Genomic DNA, 22,762 nt, shown 5'->3' with positions numbered 1-22,762 from the left:
CTCTCTTGCGTGGGAAAGGACAGAGGTGGACAGGAGGAGAAGAGATGCTTGAGAATCTTTCTGGAGGCAAGCATTGGTGACGACTCCTCTTGGGATCACACTGTTCAGGTGTCCAGATCGTGTGCAGTCGTGGAAAGAACGTGCTGATTGTTCTCAAAAAGCAACAGGCATGGCTTAAGCTGGACCAGATGGGGCTGGAACCTTCCCAGAGGGAGAAAGAACTAAGCAACAAACCCCAATTTCGGGGGATTTATCTTAGAGTTTGCCAGAGCAAGTCTCAGGCATGCTGCAGAGGTGGGAGAGGATCTTGTGCCTACAGTGGGGGTCGGGGAGGGAGAAAAGGGGGGACCCGTGAGCCACAGGAGCGCATAGAGTTCCCAGGAAAAGGAGACAAAGGGACAGTGCAAGCAGGCAGTTCTTTTCCAGTAAGACAACAATAAGCTGGAGGCCATCCCCAGTGAACGTGACACTAGGGATGTCCTTGACTCTTTTGGCTTTAAATGCATGACATTAGTTTAATCACTTTGTGGGTGTGTTGGCAAGGCTAGGGGGTCCTTGAGCATAAACCAGAGCCTCAGCCTATTTTAGATGCTGACACATGGTGGCTGAGTAGTTCCCAAATTTCCACACAACTTCTAGCACTGCATCTTGGCCAGAACTTTGCTGAGTGCTGAGAAAATCATCCCAACTCTCCTCCAGACCCAGAGGGAAGAGCGAACTCTCAGCTCTCTTTTGACGCTGAGGCGGTCAGTCCTGTGGTCTGGCTAATTCAAAAGTGCCAGCAGTTAAAATTAATTCTCTCCTGCAGACCACACGCTGGCACTGGATTCAAACCCATGGTTATTTCCGAAACAGATATAGAAAGAAGTCAGGGCAGGGGAAGAGTTGTACTGCAGTCGCAGGAGGGTAAAGTATTTGAAGAGCCACAACAGCCATTGATATATATAAAAAGAAAACCTTGGAATGAAACAGCTATTGTTTTAGGGGATGTTTTTTCTTTCTTTCCATTTGTAGTTATTTTGGGTTGCACTGGCAGTTAGATAGAACAATGGACAGTGAGAATTATAAGTCCTCATCTAGAAACCAGATTTTGAGTTGACACGTGATTTCTCCTGTAGACCAACCCTATTTCCTGGGCCAAAAGAGGAAAACATTAAAGAAAGTCTAAAAACCACAGATAATGAGAACCCAGCGGGTGTCTTTTGACATGCAAAGAGCCCCAGTTAGCTGTATTAACAAAGGACCATGTACAAACTGAGTAGGTTTCTGGCACTGCTCCCTGCTTGTTTTGTGTTGCCTCCAGAGTAGAATAGATCAAGAGAGTTAGCACAGATGAGATTCTGGAATAAAAAATTCTCTGAGATTGCAGATACCCATGCACAGTGATGGAATGTTCTACTGGCTTCTCAACTGTCTGACAGCTGGGCTCACCCGCTGATGCACAGGGAAGTTTGCTGGGCTGCCCTGCCTTATTTCCAGAGATTCCTTGAAGATGCAAACATTATGGGGCTAAGAATGAACCTATCAGTGTGTCGTTGTGGATCTTAAATTATACCAAATCTCTCCTGGGTCAACAAATACACATCCTTCTGCAAACTTTCAGGAAGCTAATGTCAGCTTCGAAACAGCTGGGTTGATGGAGATAGTGGTGCACTTTTTCCCTGGCCTGATTTCTTAGTCCAAAGTGAACATGTAACCTTCTGGTGGCCATCTCTAATAGAAACACACCACCAGCCACTCTTCGGTTGGGCGTCTCTCTGGTGAGGATGGTGACTTTTCACTGTGGAAGTAATTGCTTTCACTCTTGCCTCTTTCGTCCAGTGGGGAAAATCTTCTGATACTTTCCACGATACCAAAGAATCGGAACCACTTCCCAGAGACATCCACAAAGATTATACTCTGGCTGGGGGAAGCAAACAGTTGGGCAAGTTCTCAGTGTCCAGGTTTGTTTTGCCTTTGGCAGTCAGTGTCTTCCTGTGTCCCATGAAGTGGCTTCCTCTGTCACCAACCTCAAACTATTTTATATCTGTATCAGTAAGCTATTGCTATATAACAGACAGCCCAAAATCCAGTGGCTCCAAATGACCATGTTCTTTTGCTCCTGGTTTTTGGGTCAGAAATTTGGGCAGAGCTCAGTGGAGACAGCTCAACTCTGTTCCACATGCTAATGGCTGAGATGATGGTTGGGGTCAGAGGATCCAAGATGGCTTCATTCACAAGTCTGGAACCTCAGTTGGCTCTGCTGGCTGGGGTTTGGCTGAGTCTATCTCTCCTTTCATAATTTCTTATTCTCCTCACATGGCCTCTCCAATAAGATAATTGGATTTCCATAGATGTCAGCTGTCTTCCTTAGAAGACAGCAAAAGTGGAAGGTGCCAGACTCTTGAAGGGCCCAGACTGAGGACGGGCATAGCGTTACTTCATGTTCTGTTAGTCAAAGTGAGTCACGAGGCTGGCACAGATTCAAAGGGATGAAAATTCGACTCTACCTCTTGGTAGGAGGTACTGCATGTATATAAGGGGATTATGAGCCACCTTTGCACGAAATTCACCACAATATCCTTTGTTCAAAATCAGTGCTTGAAAGTCATTAATGAAATACATCTTGAAGATGCCATACAAGATGCTCTACAGAGTAGTTTGAAAAAAACTGGCGTGATTGTTCATATACCAGTTCAGGTACTATTAACAAGGCCAAAATCATAATGCTTCAAATGAGCCAGCAATTCTATTCTTATATAAATATTTGTGCTTAAGCAGCCCTGGGCCATGTCATAGGCCCAATCCCTCACTTGCTGTTCAGGCTAAGATGACTGCTCTCGCTCTCCCACACATCCACTTTCAAACCAGGGTAGAGGACTAGAGGACACAGGAAAAAAGGAAAGGGTATGCTCCGCCCACCCCTTTTAACAGCACAGCCCAGAAACTGCCCATGTCACTTTTCCTCACAGCCCTTTGGTGGAACGCATCACATGGCCACGCCTAACTTCAAGGGCGGCTGGGAAATGTAGTCTTTATATTCCGGAAGATGAAAGGTCCAGGCAGTTCTTTTGCTATTAAAGAAGAGGGATCAGAGACTGGGGGATCCACCACCAAGTCCCTGCCCATTGACTGTAGAGGGTGAGACCAAGTTGGCGTGACAGGTCAAGGGATAGAAGAAATGAGAGTAGCAGCAGGTAGAAAGCCAGTTTGCTTGGGGTATGTAGGAAGTCAGGAAATGGGCGCTGAATGGAGTCTGCGCCTTGTGAGGAGTGGGGCAGCCCTTGACTTGGGGTAAGAATAGCATCCTGCCTTAGAATGAGGCAGAAAGAAGACCCCCCCGCCCCAGGTCATTCAGTCTCAGATACCAGTAACTGGCCTATTGTGAAGCACCTGTTAATCACACATCTAGCAGTCATCTCCAAACACAGATCTCCAGTGGAAATCTTCTACTCTTTGAGGAAACGTTTTACCACGCAGTTAATTTATAGCCTTAGTTTAAAAGGCTTTTTTTTTTTTTCTTGTTACCTGTTGGCCAGGACATTACCCTTTTGAACTTCTTTCTTATTTCTACTGCCCACCTGGTGAGATGTTTTGAGGATTCCCAAGCTTGCCAGATAAACAGTAGTTGATAGAGTGAAATATATTTGTTTCTGATATCTGTATCTATATTTATATATAAAGAATTGGAGAGAAAGCAGGAGTGGGGGGATGAGGGGCAGAGGGAGAGGGAGAAGCAGACTCCCCACTGAGCAGGGAGGCCCACAAGGGGCTAGATCCCAGGACTCGGGGACCATGACCAGAGCTGAAGGCAGATGCTTAACAGACTGAGCCACACAAGCGCCCCTTGTTTCCGGTATTGCATATGCAGAGAGGTGACTAGAGCACAGGGGAGGGACACAGTTGGTGAGATGTCTCCCCTGAATGCAGAGGCCAGGGTTTCTACACAATAACTGGCTCTGTGGGCATCCTGACTCAGCAGGGAATTATAATTATGTTTCTATAGTAACTTTATTCAATTCATTCATGGAAATTTATGATCACTTATAAAAAGCAATGATGGCCATGGCTGGGTAATAATAGGCTTAGGTTTCTGGAACATCTGCTGAAGAAGGGCAGGCCAGCTGGTCTCGTCGGCTGAAAGTGAGGGTGCAACTGAACCTGCTTTTCTTGGATTCAGGGCACAGCTGTAGCAGGTGACCTGAAAAGAATGTCCATGTTGGAGGACACTATGAGGTCATTGGCAGGCAGACACACAGAAGTGTTCGGCTTAGTATGAAAATTAAAAAAAAACATGTGATCATATCTTAAAATCCCAGACCACGAGAAATTCCACAAGAGGAAACACTTCCCAGGGTACAAATGAGGATGGTCCTAACAACACTCCATCAATGGGCAGACGGGAGAATGAAATAGTGCAGGCCGAGTACTCAGCCTGGGGCAGGCAGGCGGGATGGTGCAGCATATATTAGTTGTTATTTTTTTTTAAAGATTTTATTTATTTAACAGACAGAGGTCACAAGTAGGCAGAGAGGCAGGCAGAGAGAGAGGAGGAAGCAGGCTCCCTGCTGAGCAGAGAGCCCGATGCGGGGCTTGATCCCAGGACCCTGGGATCATGACCTGAGCAGAAGGCAGAGGCTTTAACCCACTGAGCCACCCAGGCGTCACAAGTAGGCAGAGAGGCAGGCAGAGAGAGAGGAGGAAGCAGGCTCCCTGCTGAGCAGAGAGCCCGATGCGGGGCTTGATCCCAGGACCCTGGGATCATGACCTGAGCAGAAGGCAGAGGCTTTAACCCACTGAGCCACCCAGGTGCCCCTTAGCTGTTATTTCTAATGATTGGGTTTTTTTTCTCCTTGTTTCTACTTTGGAAGAGCATGGATTCTGAAAAACTAGGCCAGTTTCGGCTGATCATTGTTAGGCGGACCCAAGCTGGCTTTGGGAAGCTCTGAGAGCCTTCACCCAGATAACCTGATTTGGAGCATGTTAGCTCACAATGTCCGCACACGTGGTTGGATAGAGAAAACCCAGTACATGATTCAGATGTTTAGCTGCATGACGCAGAGAGTAGGAGTATCTCTTCGCTTGGACGATGTCACCCCAAGAAAATATGGGAACACTGTAATTTTGCATTGAAATCTGTCTCCTGGGCGCCTGGGTGGCTCAGTGGTTAAGCCGCTGCCTTCGGCTCAGGTCATGATCTCAGGGTCCTGGGATCGAGTCCCGCATCGGGCTCTCTGCTCAGCAGGGAGCCTGCTTCCTCCTCTCTCTCTCTCTGCCTGCCTCTCTGCCTACTTGTGATTTCTCTCTGTAAAATAAATAAATAAAATCTTTAAAAAAAAAAAAAGAAATCTGTCTCCTGCCCTCAACCTCTCCCCTTTTATTTTAAATAAAATAAAATACATACATACATACATATATATATATATATATGCTTTCCATGATGAGCGAGCCAGCTAGAATTGACCAGCAGGGGGCAGGTGTCGTATACTCATCTTTGTGATTCACACACAGCTGTGAAACAGTCATCTCAATTATATGTGTATGTCTAATGTCCCCTTCTTGTCACAAAAACAAAAGGATTATTTTGTATTTTTTTTAAGGATTTTGTTTATTTGACAGAGAGAGGTCACAAGTAGGCAGAGAGGCAGGCGGGGGCGGGGGGAAGCAAGCTCCCAGGGGAGCAAAGAGCCTGATGTGGGGCTCGATCCCAGGACTCTGGGATCCTGACCTGAGCCGAAGGCAGAGGCTTTGACCCACTGAGCCACCCAGATGCCCCGGATTTTTTTTTTAAACTTAGCAAATGAAAATAGACACGTTGAATGCATTTAAAGCGTGTTCCATTTCATCAGAACATGTGTGTACTTTATCAATTTTGAGAGGCATATCATGGTATGTTTTAATACCCCTGAAATTGGGACACATCTCACAATGGATTTTAACTTAGATGCCATAGTATATGGTAGTGACTCGATTGGGGATTAGTGTATCAAGGTTTGTAAATTCACACTCTCTCGATGCATGGCATAGAATGCATCTGAATTTGGATAGCTGAAGACAAAACCGTTTAGCAAATTATTCAAAATTTCAGACCCTAAATAAAATGAGAAGTTTTTCAACAAGATGTAGGAGAAAGTATGAAGATTACGTGGTGTTTGTGATTCAGAACCAAATGATCTTTTATTTTCATTCAGGTTGTAGCATAACGGCATTTAAATAATTACCAGTTGACATGGAAAGCAATGTGTATCTAAATGTTGACTTGCTAGGCCATCTTTTTTTTTTTTAAGATTTATTTATTTATTTGAGAGAGAGGGAGAGAGTACACATGAGTTGGAGGGAGGGGTAGAGGGAGAGGGAGAAGCAGACTCCCCGCTGAGCAGGGAGACTGACAGGGGGCTCGATCCCAGGACTCTGAGATCGTGACCTGAGCTGAAGGCAGGTGTTGAACAAACTGGGCCACCTGGGCGCCTCCTAGGCCATCTTTAAATACATTCTCTACCTGTTCGGAATCAAGTGGAATTTACAAAAGTCTGAAGCTCCCTCGCCTTCTTGTGACTTCACTTTAGCTATAACAAAATGAAATCCAACCCAGTGAGGATTGACATCTCATTTACTTCTAGCCCTCATTATCAACCCATCCCTGATACTGAGGAAGCAGAAGATCTTTTACCAGGTGGAGACACTACTCGAGAAGCTACTCGGGGGCCCTTTGGAGGGCCAGAGCCAAGGCAAAACTGCTATCCCCAGAAACAAAACCATAGGTGTGGTCCTGTGGCAGGTGGAGGGCACAGTGGATCCAGACAGACCACTGTTTGTTGTAAGATACCGAGCAGTTGGGAATGGACATCGCCAGAGGAGAGAGAGAGAGAGCTTGTTCCAGGAGTAAAGGCTTGGGCTTGGGTTATAATCCACACTATCACTGTCTACATGCCTGGCCTTAAATAAATCACTTAAACTTTCTGAGCCTCAGTTTCCACATCTGTAAAACAGAGCATTGGGTTTTTCCTTGAAACTTCCATCCCATTTACTTTTACCTCACCTGGGGCCATGCTGTCATTTGCCTCATGTTCTATTTTGTGTATGGTGACAATAGTCCGCCCCAATAGACCGTAAACGCTTGAGCAGCCCATGACACAGCAGTTGGAATGATGCCTTGGATAGGCAGCCTTCAGTAGAGTTGTGTTGCCTTGAGCTGAATCAAAGTAGAAGACAGCTAAGGTTCCCTTTTCTGATCATCTCTGATGCTGCCTTTAAAGGAAGAGGGATTCCCTGTGCCTGAATGACTTCTAGCTCGGAGGGCTGAAGTGCTGTGAAGTCAGTAAGCGAAGTCTAGAAGTCCAGGGAGAAGTTGCCAGAGCTAATGAATTACCCCGAAAGCTGCCTTGCCCGGCCAGGTTTAGTCGTGCATGTAGGAGTTCTCCAGCCATCTTCTGAACTCAGGATGAGAGAAGGGGCAGGATGAATGGCGGGAAGAAAAATACAGTGGGGTGAACTAAACCCTTCAAAAATGGGGAGCGCCTAGAGCTGTGGGCATGTCAGATGCTGGGTGTTGTACCCCCCGTGGACAAGATATTTCTTGATGATGGTGAGAATCTTCTGGTTATATTTTCAGATATGGAACCTCCTAGAATCAAGTGCCCGAGTGTGAAGGAACGCATCGCTGAACCCAATAAGCTGACGGTCCGGGTGTCCTGGGACACCCCGGAAGGAAGAGACACAGCGGATGGCATCCTAACTGAGTAAGTACAACTTGGCAGTGAGGAGGCTGTTGCTTCTTTTCTGAGAGACATTTAATGAGCCAGAGTGGGAAAGTGTATCTGTGCAGGTCCATTGATGCGCACAGAGTCACTGTGGCGCTCCTTCAGCAAGTCCCTCATTCGGGCTGCGTTTTTCTCCCTCGTCATCTTCAGCACCTGACCTCCTGTATATTTCACTTCTGTCCTTGTGTCTTGCCTGTCTCCACCATAGCACGTTTACTGCCAGACCCTGAATGCCCAGAACCATGCTGAGCACAGAGCTGGGACTCGGTCAGTATTTGTCAAGGGAGAGAAGGGAAGAAGGGGTGGTGGGAAGAAGAGGGACAGGAGGAGGAAGAGGAAACCAACTGGTTCACTCTGGGATAGAACCACCCCCACTGCCTGCCCAGGGTGCTCCTACTGTAGCCCCCAGGCCTTACTAAGCCATCACCTACCTCCCTGGTGTTCTGTGAATACGGTTTAAGGCAGACCTTTCTAGCCCTTGTTTTTTGCAACTGCTTTTTTAAAAACTTGATTCTTAGTCTATTTTTTTAAACTTGGGACTACAATAGGGGTTCCTGGGTGGCACAGTCAGCTGAGCATTCAACTCTTGGTTTTGGCTCAGGTCACGGGATGGAGCCCACATGCTCCGTGCTCAGTGGGGAGACTGCCTGAGACCCTCTCTCCCTCCTCACCTCCCCCGCCCACTCTCTCTAAAGTAAATAAATAAATCTTTAAACTTGTGACTACATTAAACACTTACAGAGAAAGCTTATAAGAAAAAAAGAGAAGCTTGCTTCTACCTTCTTCTCTACCCCAACACCATGCCCCACGAACAGCTGGGTGAATAGTTTGACATAACTCCAGAATGCTTTTAAAAATGCATGATTCCCTTTGTGAAAGTTTGGCTAAATATTGTTCTAATCTAGCACCTGGGCCTGTACCCCTGCAGCGATCTGCTTGGCCTTCATTGTCCCTAGAGGCCACTATTTCATGTCGGCATGTTCACATCCCTGCCTTCAAGTTCATGGCCCTGTCAGACCAACCCACTGAGTGTGCACCTGCAGACAAGATACCTCTGATTCGCCGCCCCTCTGAACTACACAGCAAGGCAGCCCTTGTTAAAATCCGACCCAGGCAATTATGGGCAATAAGAAAACATCTTTTACAGGGAAGATGTTGAGTCTTTCACCCCGAGCAAGACATTTTGTTCCTACATCCTGATCATTTCTCCCAGTACACCATTTAGCTTAAATAATCTTACTGACTGTGTGCCTCCTTGTAACTGCTTAAAGGAGTTACAAGTTACAAGTTACTCCTTGAGTATTAAGAAAATTATATACTTGCTGTCATATCTACATGTCACAAACCTCTAAGGAGAAATTTTAGGCAATTGGGATTAAAGAGTAAGTCACAGTTGATATAAACAGGGGTTGGTTTTTATTGATCTTGGAACTTTGGGGCCTAGAACAATGCCTGGTCTATGCCCTAGCCTATAATAGGTTCCGAGATCTTGACAACTACGGTTGCTCTTGAAATCCTGCATAATAAACACCAAGTAATGGGTCACCAGATGACTGTGTTTGTCTAGCACGGATATAGACCTTGGCATCTTTATGGGTCGCCTGTGTGTTATGGTTAGAAACGTGACTGTTTCAAAGACTATCTTAGTAGCCCCCAGCCTTCCGTTCCAAGCAGCTGTCTGCTTCTAGACTTCTATAGCCCGAACCAGCAGAGGCTTGGAGCAGGAGGCTGCGGGGAACACACTCCAGACAGAACAAGGAATTCTGAGAAGGCTGTCTCGTCACCTTTTCAGCTCTCACTTGGGCTCCTTGCTTCTCCGGCCTGTCTCTCGTACAAGCTACTGTTCTATGGTCCCCTTCTGAGAGGGAAGGTTCTGGAGAGCAAGTGCGTCTCCAAAGCAGGTGCTTCCTGTGAGTTGCCTTAGTTACTCCTCATGGCTGTTAATGTGCAGGCCACTGATGAAAACGGAGTCTCCGAGAAGTCAGCAACCACCCATATTTGAAGCCTGATTCCTCTCAGGGTTATCTGCATTTTAACCATGCTTCAGTTCATACCTTACAAGCACACACCGTACCACCTCTGTGGAAGGCTCTGGCACACTTGCGTTCTTAGCAAATATTCTCATCATTGCTAAGAACTGTAGTGAGAAGGCAAATTAAGTATCTGTTGGGAAACCAACCCATCAGCCTGGTATTTGATCATGCTGTCCGAAACTACTGGTGCTCTCATCAGACAGCCAAGAAGAAAGATGCTAGTCATCCTAGCCGTGTGATCTTGGGCAAGTTTCCTAAGCTTTTGGTGCCTCAATTTCTCTGTGAAATGGAAATAATAATTCCTATCTCATGGGATTGTGTGGAGGATTAAAGAAACCAGTATGTGTAAAATACCTAGAACCATGCCTAAAATGTGTATATAGTGTTTATGTACGTGCAAAGAACTATTACTAATACTACTACTACTACATTAGGATAATCAAGGAATCACAATAAACTTGCCTTTTGCTCAGGAAAGATCTCCACACTGGGCCAGAGAGAAAAAAAACTAGAGCTAATTCTAGCACCCCCCTGTAAACCCAAATCGCCAATGGCTGCTTGGACTATACCCTCAAATGGTTTTCCTCACAGAAAATTTGTTCATCCTTCCCAAAGTGAGGCAGTTTACGGTTCTCCTTGGAACAAAGTTGGGCGGGAAGAAGACTTGGGGCCCTGGCTTCTCAGCCTCTGCCATCTTCTCTTCTATCCTCCAGTGAGAAAAATGGATCCATACTTTCCAGGAATTGGGGACTTCCATGTTCTGGTCTCAGACTTCTCTTCCAAAGCAGAATAAAGCTCAGGAAAAGCTGTGTTCTTCAAGAAATCTTTGTTCTAGGGGTGCCTGGGTGGCTCAGTGGGTTAAAGCCTCTGCCTTCGGCTCAGGTCATGGTCTCAGGGTCCTGGGATCGAGCCCCGCGTCGAGCTCTCTGCTCAGCGGGGAGCCTGCTTCCTCCTCTCTCTGCTTGCTTGTGCTCTCTCTCTCTCAAATAAATGAATAAATAAAATATAAAAAAAAAAAGAAATCTTTGTTCTAGTCAAACCTGACCTAAAGGCTGCCCCTCAGTATCTCCACATCCAGTTAGTGCCTATGATGACCTAATTGTTGTTAGGCCTTTAATGACCATGTTTGATGTTCCTGTTTTTTTCTCCCCTTTTAAGTGTTATTCTAAAAGGCCTCCCCCCAGGCTCGAATTTTCCAGAAGGAGACCACAAGATCCAGTACACAGTCTATGACAGAGCTGAGAACAAGGGCACTTGCAAATTTCGAGTTAAAGTACGAGGTAAGATTACTGCTTCTTGGCTTTTTCCTCTCTTTACAAGAGTAAAATGAAATCGGCCCTCCAGCAGGAAACCTTTGTGAATGCCCACTGCCACGGGGATACTTGCCAGCTTCGGATTAGCCTCTGATGATGAGGCGAGGAGAAGGGTGCCATCTTAAAGCCGGAATTTCACAATCCAAATCCGGATGAGGTTCAGTGCTGGCTGATTATTTGAGGCCCGAGAGAGCAGTAAGCTAGTCTCGCATGAGCCCACAGCTGGCTATCCCAGAAGCATATTATTTTGATAACATTTTCCTCCATGGGCTTGGGTGACCAGCTAAAGCCTGAAAGTCCTTCTGTAAAGGAAGTTGAGAGCCCCCTAATTTGGGCCACCAGGAGTCCATGTTCTTGGTGTTCCAGAACATTTATTCTCCTTGAAAAAAATACTTTGAAGATTTATTTTATGCCTCATGGTTTGGGCAGCTAATGACGAACCCTCTTTACTCTTCTGGGCTCAGCCTCCTCCTCTGTAACACAGGAGGCTAGAGCGCTTGATTTCAGTGGTCTCGTTGCCATGAACGGTGACCATTCCAAGGCCCACCCACTGGCCAGAGAGTCCTATGCCCCCTCACTCATTCACAGGCTGGTATGGGCTGGGCCTCTGTGGAGGGGAGCTCGGCACTGAGCGCCCCCTGGCCTTGTGTCCCTACAGTCCGACGCTGTGGCAAACTCAACGCCCCGGAGAATGGTTACATGAAGTGCTCCAGTGACGGTGACAATTATGGGGCGACCTGTGAGTTCTCCTGCATCGGTGGCTATGAGCTGCAGGGCAGCCCTGCCCGAGTCTGTCAGTCCAACCTGGCCTGGTCTGGCACGGAGCCCACGTGTGCAGGTATGCGTGCAGCCCTCTCTCCCGCCAGCAGCTGAACCTAAAGACCCTTGGGTTCTGGATTCCAGTAGAGGGAGGGAGGATTTCACTCCATACACTTCGAGAGGTTCAGTGCCACCCCTCTTCATCGGACGGGTGAACACGGTCCTCAGATTTCGAGGGCAGCTGTCTCACCCACCCTCCTCCTTGGGCTTCTGTCCATCTTTGAGTTTCTCTTTCACGTCCTCTAAGGAAGAAGCTGGAGGTGGGAGCCCAGGGCCCACTGTTCGCGACTGTGTGAATCAGGAGAGTCTGCTTTAGGTACCTGTGTTCTTCCCTTCTACAAATGGAAGGGTCTTTTTTTTTATTATTATTTTACGCAAAGCCAGGACACTACTACGTATGGACAATATAATTCCCACTTTGCAGCACTGGTTTGAAAGTCACGCAGACCTTGGGCATTCGGGACTTTTCCTCCTAATGCCAAATGAGCAAGATAATACCTACTACTTGAGTTGTAAGGGTTAAATGAGGTTATATCCACTGAACAGTGGGATAGAGCAGTGCCTGGCCTGGGGCAGGCACTCAGTGCACGTCCACTCTTATTATCAAGGAAACATAAATTGGGCTGCGTAGTGATCATGGTGTGAAATTTGGACTAGTCAGAAAATTGTGGACATATCTTTTATTTATATACTTTGCTTTCCTCCTTATTTCGGTTATGCTTTCCTTTCATCCCAGCCATGCAGGATTGAGCAAGAGAGAGAGAGACACACACACGTGTAGACCATCAGCTAAATGCCCAAGGTTCTTCAGTTTCATATCTTAAAGTAGAAAGAACATAGCTCTTTCTTTCCCTGTCTCACTTCCTGAGGCAGGGAAAGTAATGCCCATCCCCCCACCACCTCACCCCCTCAGCCAAGATGTACACATCCTAATCCCTGGAACCCATGAATATATGACCTGACATGGCAAAAGGGACTTTGCAGAGGAAATTAAGAAAGATTCTTGAGATGCGGAGGCCATCTTGGATTCTCCAGGTGGGCCCAGTGTTCGCACAAGTGTCCTTATAAAAGGGAGGCAGAGGGGGAGAGAGAGAGAGAGGGAGGCAAAGATGCCAGACTACTGACTTCCAAGATGCCAAGAAAGGCCTCACCCCGGGAGACGGAGGTGACCTGTGAATGTTGCAAACTGCAAGGAAACAGATTCTTCCCTAGAGCCTCAGGGGGTGGGGAGCAACATTTTGACTTCGGCCCAGTGAAACCCATTTGAAACTTCTGACTGCCGGGGCTGTAGGAGAATTTGTGCCTGTTAAGCCCCTAAATTTATCGTGATCTGGGAGAGCAGCAAGAGTAAACCAGTATAGCTCCCCATTCCCCAACCCAGTGCTACTTGGGACCATCTCCCAAATAAACCACTTACAACTGGGGTGCCTGGGTGGCTTGTTGGTTCCATGGCCTACTCTTGATTTCACCACTGGTCATTATCTCATGGTCATGGGATCGAGCCCCGCCTCGGGCTCTGTGCTCAGTGAGAAGTCCTCCTGAGAGTCTCTCTGTCACTGCCCCCCACCTCTCCTTTTGCCTCTTCGCCCCACTGGCACGAGCACACGCTCTCTCTCAAATTCTTTAAAAAAAAAAACAACTGGAACTTTGTATTGGGGTTTACTTGCGCGTTTGTGTATGGTCTGGGTGTCATCCCAGGCCATGCTGAGCCAGAATAAGTAGGGGGTTTCTCATCCATCTGGCCCTTTCTAATCCCAGCCATGAATGTCAACGTGGGCGTCAGAACAGCAGCGGCACTTCTGGATCAGTTTTACGAGAAAAGGAGACTCCTCATTGTGTCCGCCCCCACAGCCCGGAACCTTCTCTACAGGCTGCAGTTGGGAATGCTGCAGGTGAGTCCTTACGGCCAGCCGGGCCCAGGTGCGGAGGGGCGGGGGGTAGAGCTCTCCCAGGAAGGGCCCAGTGATTTCATTAAAGGCCAAGGTCAGATTCAGGGCCTTGGCTATTTTCCAGGACCTCCAGGAACTGGCGCTTTAGGCCTGCCGCCGTTCATTTCTGGCTCTGGGGCATAACCTGATGAACATTGAGTCCCCAGAGCTAACCTAGTTGTTGTGCAACTAATAGGGTTTCTTTGTCTTGACCGGTAAGCCCAATCGACCTGCTGCCCAGGGCCAGCCAAAGAAGAGTCTTCTTTGGTGGACCTGTCCGGGAAATGCCTATGCTGGAGGCCGTCATTCTGTTGTTTGCCCAAGAGGCTGGCTCAAGGGATGAGGGGAGTCCAGGGGCCTTCAGGCCCCAGATCCTGCCCCAGGGAGCTTCCCTCACCACAACCCCCCTCCTCCGCCCCGCCAGGTCCTCTCAGAGTGACAGCTTTCTGTAAGAACAGTGGTTCTCAGAGTGTGGTCATCATCATCACCTGGGAGCTTGTTAGAAATGCAAAGTCTCCCCCATCTCAGACCGATGGGGTCTAATTTACTTTTTAACAAGACCTCCGGGTGATTCCTGAGCAACTGAACGTTTGAAGCACACTTTTCTAGGAAATGTGCCCTTCTGAGCTGTGTACATTTTATAACTAAAAAACGAGGCAACCAGAGTCTTTTGGGGGAGAAATTAGAAACAGAAAGGATCAAACTAGAGCTTGTTAGATTTTGTCCAGAAGCTGGTTTGGGATAACAGGAGCTGACCATGACTGAATGCGGAAGAGTCAGGATGTTCTGCCGGGTCGTGGGCACTGTGATGCACCTTTTTTTTTTTTTTTTTTTGCTATTTTTCCCCCTTTATTAACCTTTTTTTTTTCTTTTCAGCGTGATAGTATTCATTGTTTTTGCACCACACCCAGTACTCCATGCAATCCGTGCCCTCTCTAATACCCACCACCTGGTACCCCAACCTCCCACCCCCCCCTGCCCCTTCAAACCCCTCAGATTGTTTTTCAGAGTCCATAGTCTCTCATGGTTCACCTCCCCTTCCAATTTCCCTCAACTCCCTTCTCTTCTCCTTACTACAGTGAATAAAAATAAGAAAAATAAAAATAAGTGTTCAGACAGTCTTGGTTGATGGGCACCTGGGTGGCTCAGTCCGTTGAGTGTCTGATGCTTTCAGCTCGTGTCATGATCTCAGGGCCGTGAGATCCAGCCCCACTTTGAACCCTGAGTTGGGCTCCATGCAGGGTCTGCTGGGGATTCTCCTCCTCGTCCCCTTCCCCTGTTCATGTGCTCTCACTAGCTCGCTCGCTCGCTCTCAATAAAATCTAAAAAAACAAACAAACAAAAAAAAACCAAAAAAAAAACAATTTTGGTTTAATAGTTTACAGTTTTACTTCTCATCTCAGCATTTATACAATGAATAAGGATCAGTCTTTCTTCCTTCTCCCCATGTACTCGAAAGGTGCCCATAAACTCAGAAGAACCATGTAAAGTTTTTATTTTTTTCCCTTTGACAGAAACTCAGTTCATTACATTTTTACTCCCAATACCTGCCACCTTCCGTGCCTCCCTCCATCTCTGTATCGCCCTGTCCCAGCTGGGACTTCTCTTCAGGTGTCACAGGGCTGTATGACTCCACTGTGGGGGAGATTGGCCTCGAAGGCTACACAAGCATATGTTTCCTCATTTCTTCTTCATTTTGTAGAAAAATGAATAAGCCAGGCAACTTGCTTTTCCTCTGTTGGCAAGCTTTTCCTCTGTGTTGCTTTTCCTCTGTGCTTTTGGAAGTGAAATTTGATGGGAACGCGGCCCTACTCGTTCATTTGCGTGTGGTCTGTGGCTGGTCTTGCGCTCCAGTGGTACAGCTGACTAGTTAGGAAGGAGACTATCCAAACCCTGGAAGCCTAAAATAGTCACTCCCTGGCTCCTTACCAAAAAATGTGTGCTGTCCCCTGCCCTAGTCTATCCCATCTTTTTGGGTACTTGCTAAGTTACAAATTAAATCATGCTGATGTTGGTAGGCAGAGTCCAAAGGCTCAGAATGGGGTCCCTGAGGACCAGCCACGAGGGTCCCTGTGTGCACCAGGATAGAAATCAGATGCAAGCCAGCAGTGAAAGTGCAGTTGATGGAAGGTGTGGAGAGAATGCAGCTAGAGAGCGTCCGGGGAAACTCTGAGAGGGAAGGAGAGAGTGCCTTTGTTCAAGGTCTGCGATGTTATTGAGGATCGTGGTCTGGGGTACATGTCCTCTCAGGCATCCGGGAACCAGTTAGAATGAAGACGAGGACCCGCATGTCAGTCCTTAGAGCTGGCGGGGGCGGAGGGGGGTGTTTGGTTTTGAAGAGGCCTAGTGTCCTTGGTCTGGAATGTGCATCTGATGACTTCCTCGGGTCATTCTCACCTGGTCCTTCCTTAGATGTCATCTGTTTGAAAGAAGTCATTAACACCTTGTCCTTTACAAGGAGGACCTACGCTGCTTGCCTGTAAAGCAGGGATGCAAGAGTAGGAGTAGGAAAAGGAGCAAAAAGCAGATTTTCATGGAGTCCTTCAGTTTGCCTAGCTCAGTCGGAGAAGCTACCTGCTATCCAGGTGTTTATATGTGACCCCCTGCCCACCCAGCATATTTACACTGGTGTTCTAACCAGAGCCTTCAAGGGATGGTTTGATTGACGTAGGACATTCAGTTAGAATAATAAAAATACGTATTTCTATCCTTACCAATTCCATCACCTTCTGGAGGGATGCTTCAGTGGAATGGTAGTAAAATACTTGGTGTTACAGTAACTCAGGAGTTTAAATTTTCTTTCCTCAATAGGCCAGGTTCATCTTATATTACTTTGCTGTTACCAACTGCCATTGCTCTTCCCAATGTGACCTCCTGGCATGTGGCTGAGGAGACCACATTCCCAAGCCTCTTGCCAAGGGCTGATTCACAGGGCTGGAACTTTCTTTTTTCTCTTTTTAAATTGAGGTATCACTGGGGCGCCTGGGTGGCTGAGTCCGTTAGGCGTCTGACTCTTGGTTTCAGCTCAGGTCATGATCTCAGGGTTCTGAGATCGAGCCCTACACTGAGCTCCACAGTCAGCACAGGGTCTGAGATTCTCTCCTTCTCTGCTCCCACTCACTGGCTCATGCTCTCTCTCTCTCTCTCTAAGATAAAATCTTTAAAATAAAAAAATAAGGGGCACCTGGGTGGCTCAGAGGGTTAAGCCTCTGCCTTGTGCTCAGGTCATGATCTCAGGGTCTTGGGATCGAGCCCCGCATTGGGCTCTCTGCTCAGCAGGGAACCTGCTTCCTCCTCTCTCTCTCTGCCTGCCTCTCTGCCTATTTGTGATCTCTGTCTGTCAAATAAATAAATAAAATCTTAAAATAAGGGGCGCCCGGGTGGCTCAGTGGGTTAAGCCGCTGCCTTCGGCTCAGGTCATGATCTCAGGGTCCTGGGATTGAGCCCCGGATCGAGCCCCGCATCGGGCTCTCTGCTCGGCAGGGAGCCCGCTTCCCTCTCTCTCTCTCTCTGCCTGCCTCTCCATCTACTTGTGATTTCTCTCTGTCAAATAAATAAATAAAATCTTAAAAAAAAAATCTTAAAATAAAAAAATAAAAAAATAAATTGAAGTATCATTGACCTGTAACTAGTTATATGGCACCACGAGTCAATATTGATATAGATTACAAAATGATCATCACAATATCCCAGTTAACATCTGTCACCAAACCTCGATATAAATTTTTTTATGCGAACTTTCAAGATCTACTTTCCTACTTTCTAATAGACGATAAAGTATCATTAACGACAGTCTCTCTGCTGTACATTATGTGCTCGGGACTTTTTATTTTATAATTTGAAGCTTGTACCTTTCAGCCCTCTTTACCCACTTCACCCATCTTCCCACCCCCGCCTCATGAAAACACCAGTCTGTTTGCTATACACAGGAGATCGCTTTTTATTTTTTTGTCGTCTTTTTCAGTTCTTGGAGATTCCACATAGAAGTAAGATCATACGGTATTTATGTTTTTCTGTCTGATTTATTTCACTAAATGTAATGACCTCAATGACTATCCATGCCGTTGGAAATGGGAAGATCTCATTCTTTTCTATGACTCCGCAATATTCCATTGTGTGCATATACCACATTTTCTTTATCCACTCATCCATTGATGGAAAATTAAGTTGTTTCCAGGTCTTGGATATTGTAAATAATGCTACGGTGAACATGGAGGTGCAGATATCTTTTGATAGGGTTTTGTTTTCTTCAGACAGATATCCAGAATTGGAATTGATAGATCAGGTGGCAATTCTATTTTTAGCTTTTTGAGGAACCTCCTTACTGTTTTCCACAGTACCTGCACCACATTCCCACCAACAGTGCACAAGGGTTCCCTTTCCTCCACATCCTTGCCAACACTTGTTTCTTGCATTTTTGATTTTGGCCATTCTGACAGGTGTGAGGTGATATCTCATTGTGGTTTTGATTTGCATTTCCCTGATGATCAGTGATGTTGAGCATCTCTTCATGTACCTGTTGGCCACCCGATGACTTCCTTGGGAAAACATCTGTTCATGTCTTCTGCTCATTTTTCAGTTGGATTTTTGTTGTTTTGTTATTGAGTTGTATGAGCTCTTTATATATTTTGGATATTAACCCCAATCAGATAAATGATTTGTAAGTATTTTCTCTCATTCAGTAAGTTCCATGTTCATTTTGTGGATGGACTCCTTTGCTGTGCAGAGCTTTTTGGTTTGACATATTCTTACTAGTTTTTGTTTTTGTTTCCTTTTTAAAATTTTTAATTATAGTATAATTAGCATATGGTGTCATCTTTTAGGTGTACAAAATAGTGATTTAACAATTATATACATTACCCAGTGCTCATCTAGATAAGGGTCTCCTTTAATCCCCATCAACTATTTTACCTGTCCCCCTACTCACCTACCTCCCCCGGCCTCCCACCAAGCCCTATAACCATCACTTCTCTGTAGTTAAGCATCTGTTTCTTGGTTTGTCTCTTTTTTCTTTGTTTTTGTTCTTAAATTCACATATAAGTGAAATCACATGGTATTTGTCACTCTCTGACTTATTTCACCTCAAGGATTATACCCTTTAGGTTCATCCATGTTGTCACAAATGGCAAGATTTCATTCTTTTTTATGGCTGAGTAATATCCCATTGTGTGTGTGTGTGTGTGTGCGCGCGCATGTGTGTGTGTGTACCACATCTTTAGTTTGCATTCATGTATTGATGGACACCTGGTGTGCTTCCAGAGTTTGGCCATTGTATATAATGCTGCAGTAGACATGGGAGTGCATATATCCTTTTGAATTAGCATTTTCATATTCCTTAGGTAAATACCTGGTAGTGGAATTACTGGATTGTATGGTAGTTCTGTTTTTAACTTTTCGAGAAAATACTGTTTTCCACAGTGGCTGTACCAGTGTGCGTCACTACCAACGGTGCACAAGGGTTCCTTCTTCTCTACATCCTCACCAATACTTTTTCCTTTTTGTGTTTTTGATTTTAGCCATTCTGACAAGTATAAAGTGGTATCGCATTGTGGTTTTAATTTGTATTTCCCAGATGAGTGATGTTGAGCATCTTTTCATGTGTCTCTTGGCCATCTGCATTTCTTCTTTGGAAAAATTTCTGTTCATCTCTTCCGCCCATTTTAATTGGACTATTTGGTTTTTTGAGAGTTGAGTTCTATAAGTTCTTTACATATTTTGACTACTGAGCCTGTATTGGCTATGTCATTTGCCAATGACGTTCTGTAGGTTGCCTTTTTGTTTTGTTGATGGTTTCCTTTGCTGTCCAGAAGAAGCTTTTTATTTTGGTGTAGTCCCAATAGTTTATTTTCACTTTTGTTTCCCTTGCCTTGGGAGACCTATCTAGAAAGATGGTGTTATGGCCAGTGTTAGAGAAATTACTGCCTGTGTTCTCTTCCAGGATTTTTATGGTTTCAGGTCTCCCATTTAGGTCTTTCATCCATTTTGAATGTATTTTCCTATATGGTTTAAGAAAGAGGTCCAATTTCATTCTTTTGCATGTGGCTGTCCAGTTTTCCCAACACCACTTGTTGAAGAGACTATTTTCCCATTGCATAGTCTTGCCTCCTTTGTCAAGGATTAATTGACCATATAATTGTGGGTTTATTTCTGGGCTCTCTATTCTGTTTCATTTATTTATGTGTCTGTTTTGTGCTTGTACCCATACTGTTTAGATTACTACAGCTTTTTAAAAAAAGATTTTATTTATTTGACAGAGAGAGAGCACAAGCAGGGGGAGAAGCAGAGGGAGAGGGAGAAGGAGACTGCTCTCTGAGCAGAGAGCCCGATGCGGGGTTCAATTCCAGGACCCAGAGAACATGACCTGAGCCAAAGACGAGACACTTAGCCAACTGAGCCGCCCAGGTGCCCATCTACAGCTTTTTAGTTTATCTTGAAATCTGGAATTGTGATACCACTAATTTTGTTCTTTTTCAAGTTTGCTTTAGCTATTTGCATTCTTTTGTGGTTCCATATAAATTTTAGGATTGTCTGTTTTAGTTTTTTGAAAAATGGTGTTGGTGTTTTGATAGAAATTGCACTAAATCTGTAGATTGCTTTGGGTAGTGTAGACAAATTAATAATAATTGTTCTCCCAATCCATAAGCATGGAATATTTTTGCATTTCTTTGTGTCGTCTTTAATTTCTTTTATCAGTGTTCTATAATTTTCGGAATACACATCTTTGACCTCCTTGGTTGAGTTGATTCCTAGGTATTTTACTGTTTTGATTAAATTTATAATGCGACTGTTTTCTTAAGTTCCCTTTCTGCCACTTGATTATTAGTGTATAGAAATACAATGGGTTTCTGTACTGATTTTGTATCTTCTGCTCTTACTGACTTCATTTATTAGTTCTACTAGGCCTTTGTTGGGATCCTTATGGTTTTCTATATGTAATGTCATGTCATCTGTAAATAGTGAAAATTTTAGCTTTTCCATACCAATTTGGATGACTTTTTTTTTGTTGTTGTTGTTGTCTGATTGCTGTGGCTAGGACTTCTAATACTATGTCTCATAAAAGTGGTGATTATTAGACCTACTTCTTTTGTTCCTGAGCTTAGGGGAAATGCTCTATTTTTCACCATTGAGTATGATGTTAGCTGTGGGGTGTTCATATATGGCCTTTATTATGTTGAGGTGGGTTCCCACTACACTCACTTTGTTGAGAGTTTTTTTTTTTTTTTTTTATCATGAGTGGCTGTTGTACTTTGTCAAATGTTTTTTCTCCATCTGTGGAGATAATCATATGGTTTTAGTCCTTTCTCTTATTGACGTAATGCATAACATTGACTTGTGAGTACTGAACCATCCATGCATCCCATGAATAAATCTCACTTGCTCATGGTGAATGATTTTTTTTAATGTATCCTTGGATTTGATTCGCTAATATTTTGTTGAGAATTGTTACATCCATGTTCATTAGAAATACTGGCCCGTAGTTCTCTTTTTTTTGTGGTATCTTTATCTGGTTTAGGCATCATGGTAATGCTGGCTTCATAGAATGCATTTGAAAGCTTTCCCACCACTTATAATTTTTGGAATATTTTGAGAAGAACACGTATTAACTCTTTATCTGTTTTAAGATTTTATTTTTACCTGAGACCAAGAGAGAGACAGAGCACAGCAGAGGGAGTGGCAGGCAGAGGGAGAAGCAGCAGGCTTCTTGCTGAACAAGGATCATGATGCAGGACTCCATCCCAGGACCCTGGGATTATGATCTGAGCCAAAGGCAGGTGCTTAACCGACTGAGCCACCCGTATTAACTCTTCTTCAAATGCTTGGTAGGATTCACCTCTGAACCCATCTGGTCCTGGACTTTGGTTTCTTAGGAATTCTTTTATTACCGATTCAGTTTTATTGCTGATCTGTCTGTTTTAATGTTACATTTCTTCTTTTTTTGCTGCTTTATTTTTTAATTAACATATAGTGTAGTGTTTGTTTCAGGGGTACAGGTTTGTGATTCATCAATCTTAAACAATACACAGTGCTCACCATAGCACATACCCCCCCACCAATGTCCATCACCCAGCCACCCCATCCCCCCCAACCCCCTGTCTACTCTAGAAGCCCTCGGTTTTTTTAGATTCACTTTTGGGAGGTTACATGTTTCTAGGAATTTCTCCTTCTAGGTTGTCTAATTTGTTGGCATTTAGTTTTTCATAATATTCTCTTCATGATTGTTTTTCTGTGGTGTTGGTTCTTATTTCTCCTCCATGATTTTGTTTTAGAGTCTCTCACCTTTGTATTTTTGTTTTTGTTTTTGATTAGTCTGGCTAAAGATTTATAAATTTTATTGATCTTTTTAAAGAATCAGCTCCTGGTTTCATCGATCTGTTCTATTTTTGTTGTATTTCATTTGTTTTTGCTCTAATCTTCATTACTTCCTTCCTTCTACTGGTTTTTTTTAATTTCTTCTTTCTGGTTCTTTAGTTGTAAGTGAAATTGTTTGAGAATTTTCTTGCTTCTTGAGGTAGGCCTGTACTGCTATATACTTCCCTCTTAGAACAGATTTTGCTGCATCCCAAAGACATTGGACCATTGTGTTTTCCTTCCTTTTCATATGTCACCCATTATTTTGTAATTTCTTCTTTTATTTCTTCCTTGACCCATATATTGTTTAGTAACATGTCATTTAACCTCCATGTATTTGTTTCTTTCCAGATTTTTTTCTTTTAGTTAATTTTAAGTTTCAAAATGTTATAGTCAAAACAGATACACGGTACAATCTCTGTAAGACTTTGTTTTGTGGTCTAACATGTGATCTACTCTGGAGGAATGTACCATGTGCATTTTAAAAGAATGGGTGTTCTGCTGGTTTGGGATGGAATGTTCTGAATATATCTGTTGGTATATATGGCCCCCAGTGTGTCACTGGAAGCTGCTTTTTCCTT

At 44.8% G+C, this 22,762-nt stretch overlaps 1 protein-coding gene across 2 annotated transcripts in view; it reads left to right on the top strand.

Annotated features, from left to right (window-relative positions):
• The window catches only part of SRPX (sushi repeat containing protein X-linked), a 118,171-nt gene that overhangs the window by 61,156 nt on the left and 34,253 nt on the right, over positions 1–22,762 (top strand). For both annotated transcript variants that reach the window (XM_004754891.3, XM_004754890.3), the window contains 4 exons: positions 7,592–7,718; positions 10,931–11,052; positions 11,744–11,923; positions 13,663–13,796. In XM_004754891.3, the coding sequence (XP_004754948.1) occupies positions 7,592–7,718; positions 10,931–11,052; positions 11,744–11,923; positions 13,663–13,796 (563 nt within the window). The remainder of the gene's footprint in view (positions 1–7,591; positions 7,719–10,930; positions 11,053–11,743; positions 11,924–13,662; positions 13,797–22,762) is intronic.

Source organism: Mustela putorius, unplaced genomic scaffold (genome assembly GCF_011764305.1).
Source record: "Mustela putorius furo isolate JIRA1106 unplaced genomic scaffold, ASM1176430v1.1 tig00003836_pilon_pilon_pilon, whole genome shotgun sequence".
NCBI lineage: Eukaryota > Metazoa > Chordata > Mammalia > Carnivora > Mustelidae > Mustela > Mustela putorius.
The sequence above is the reverse complement of the archived record's forward strand: the minus strand, read 5'-3'. Positions and strand labels throughout refer to the sequence as shown.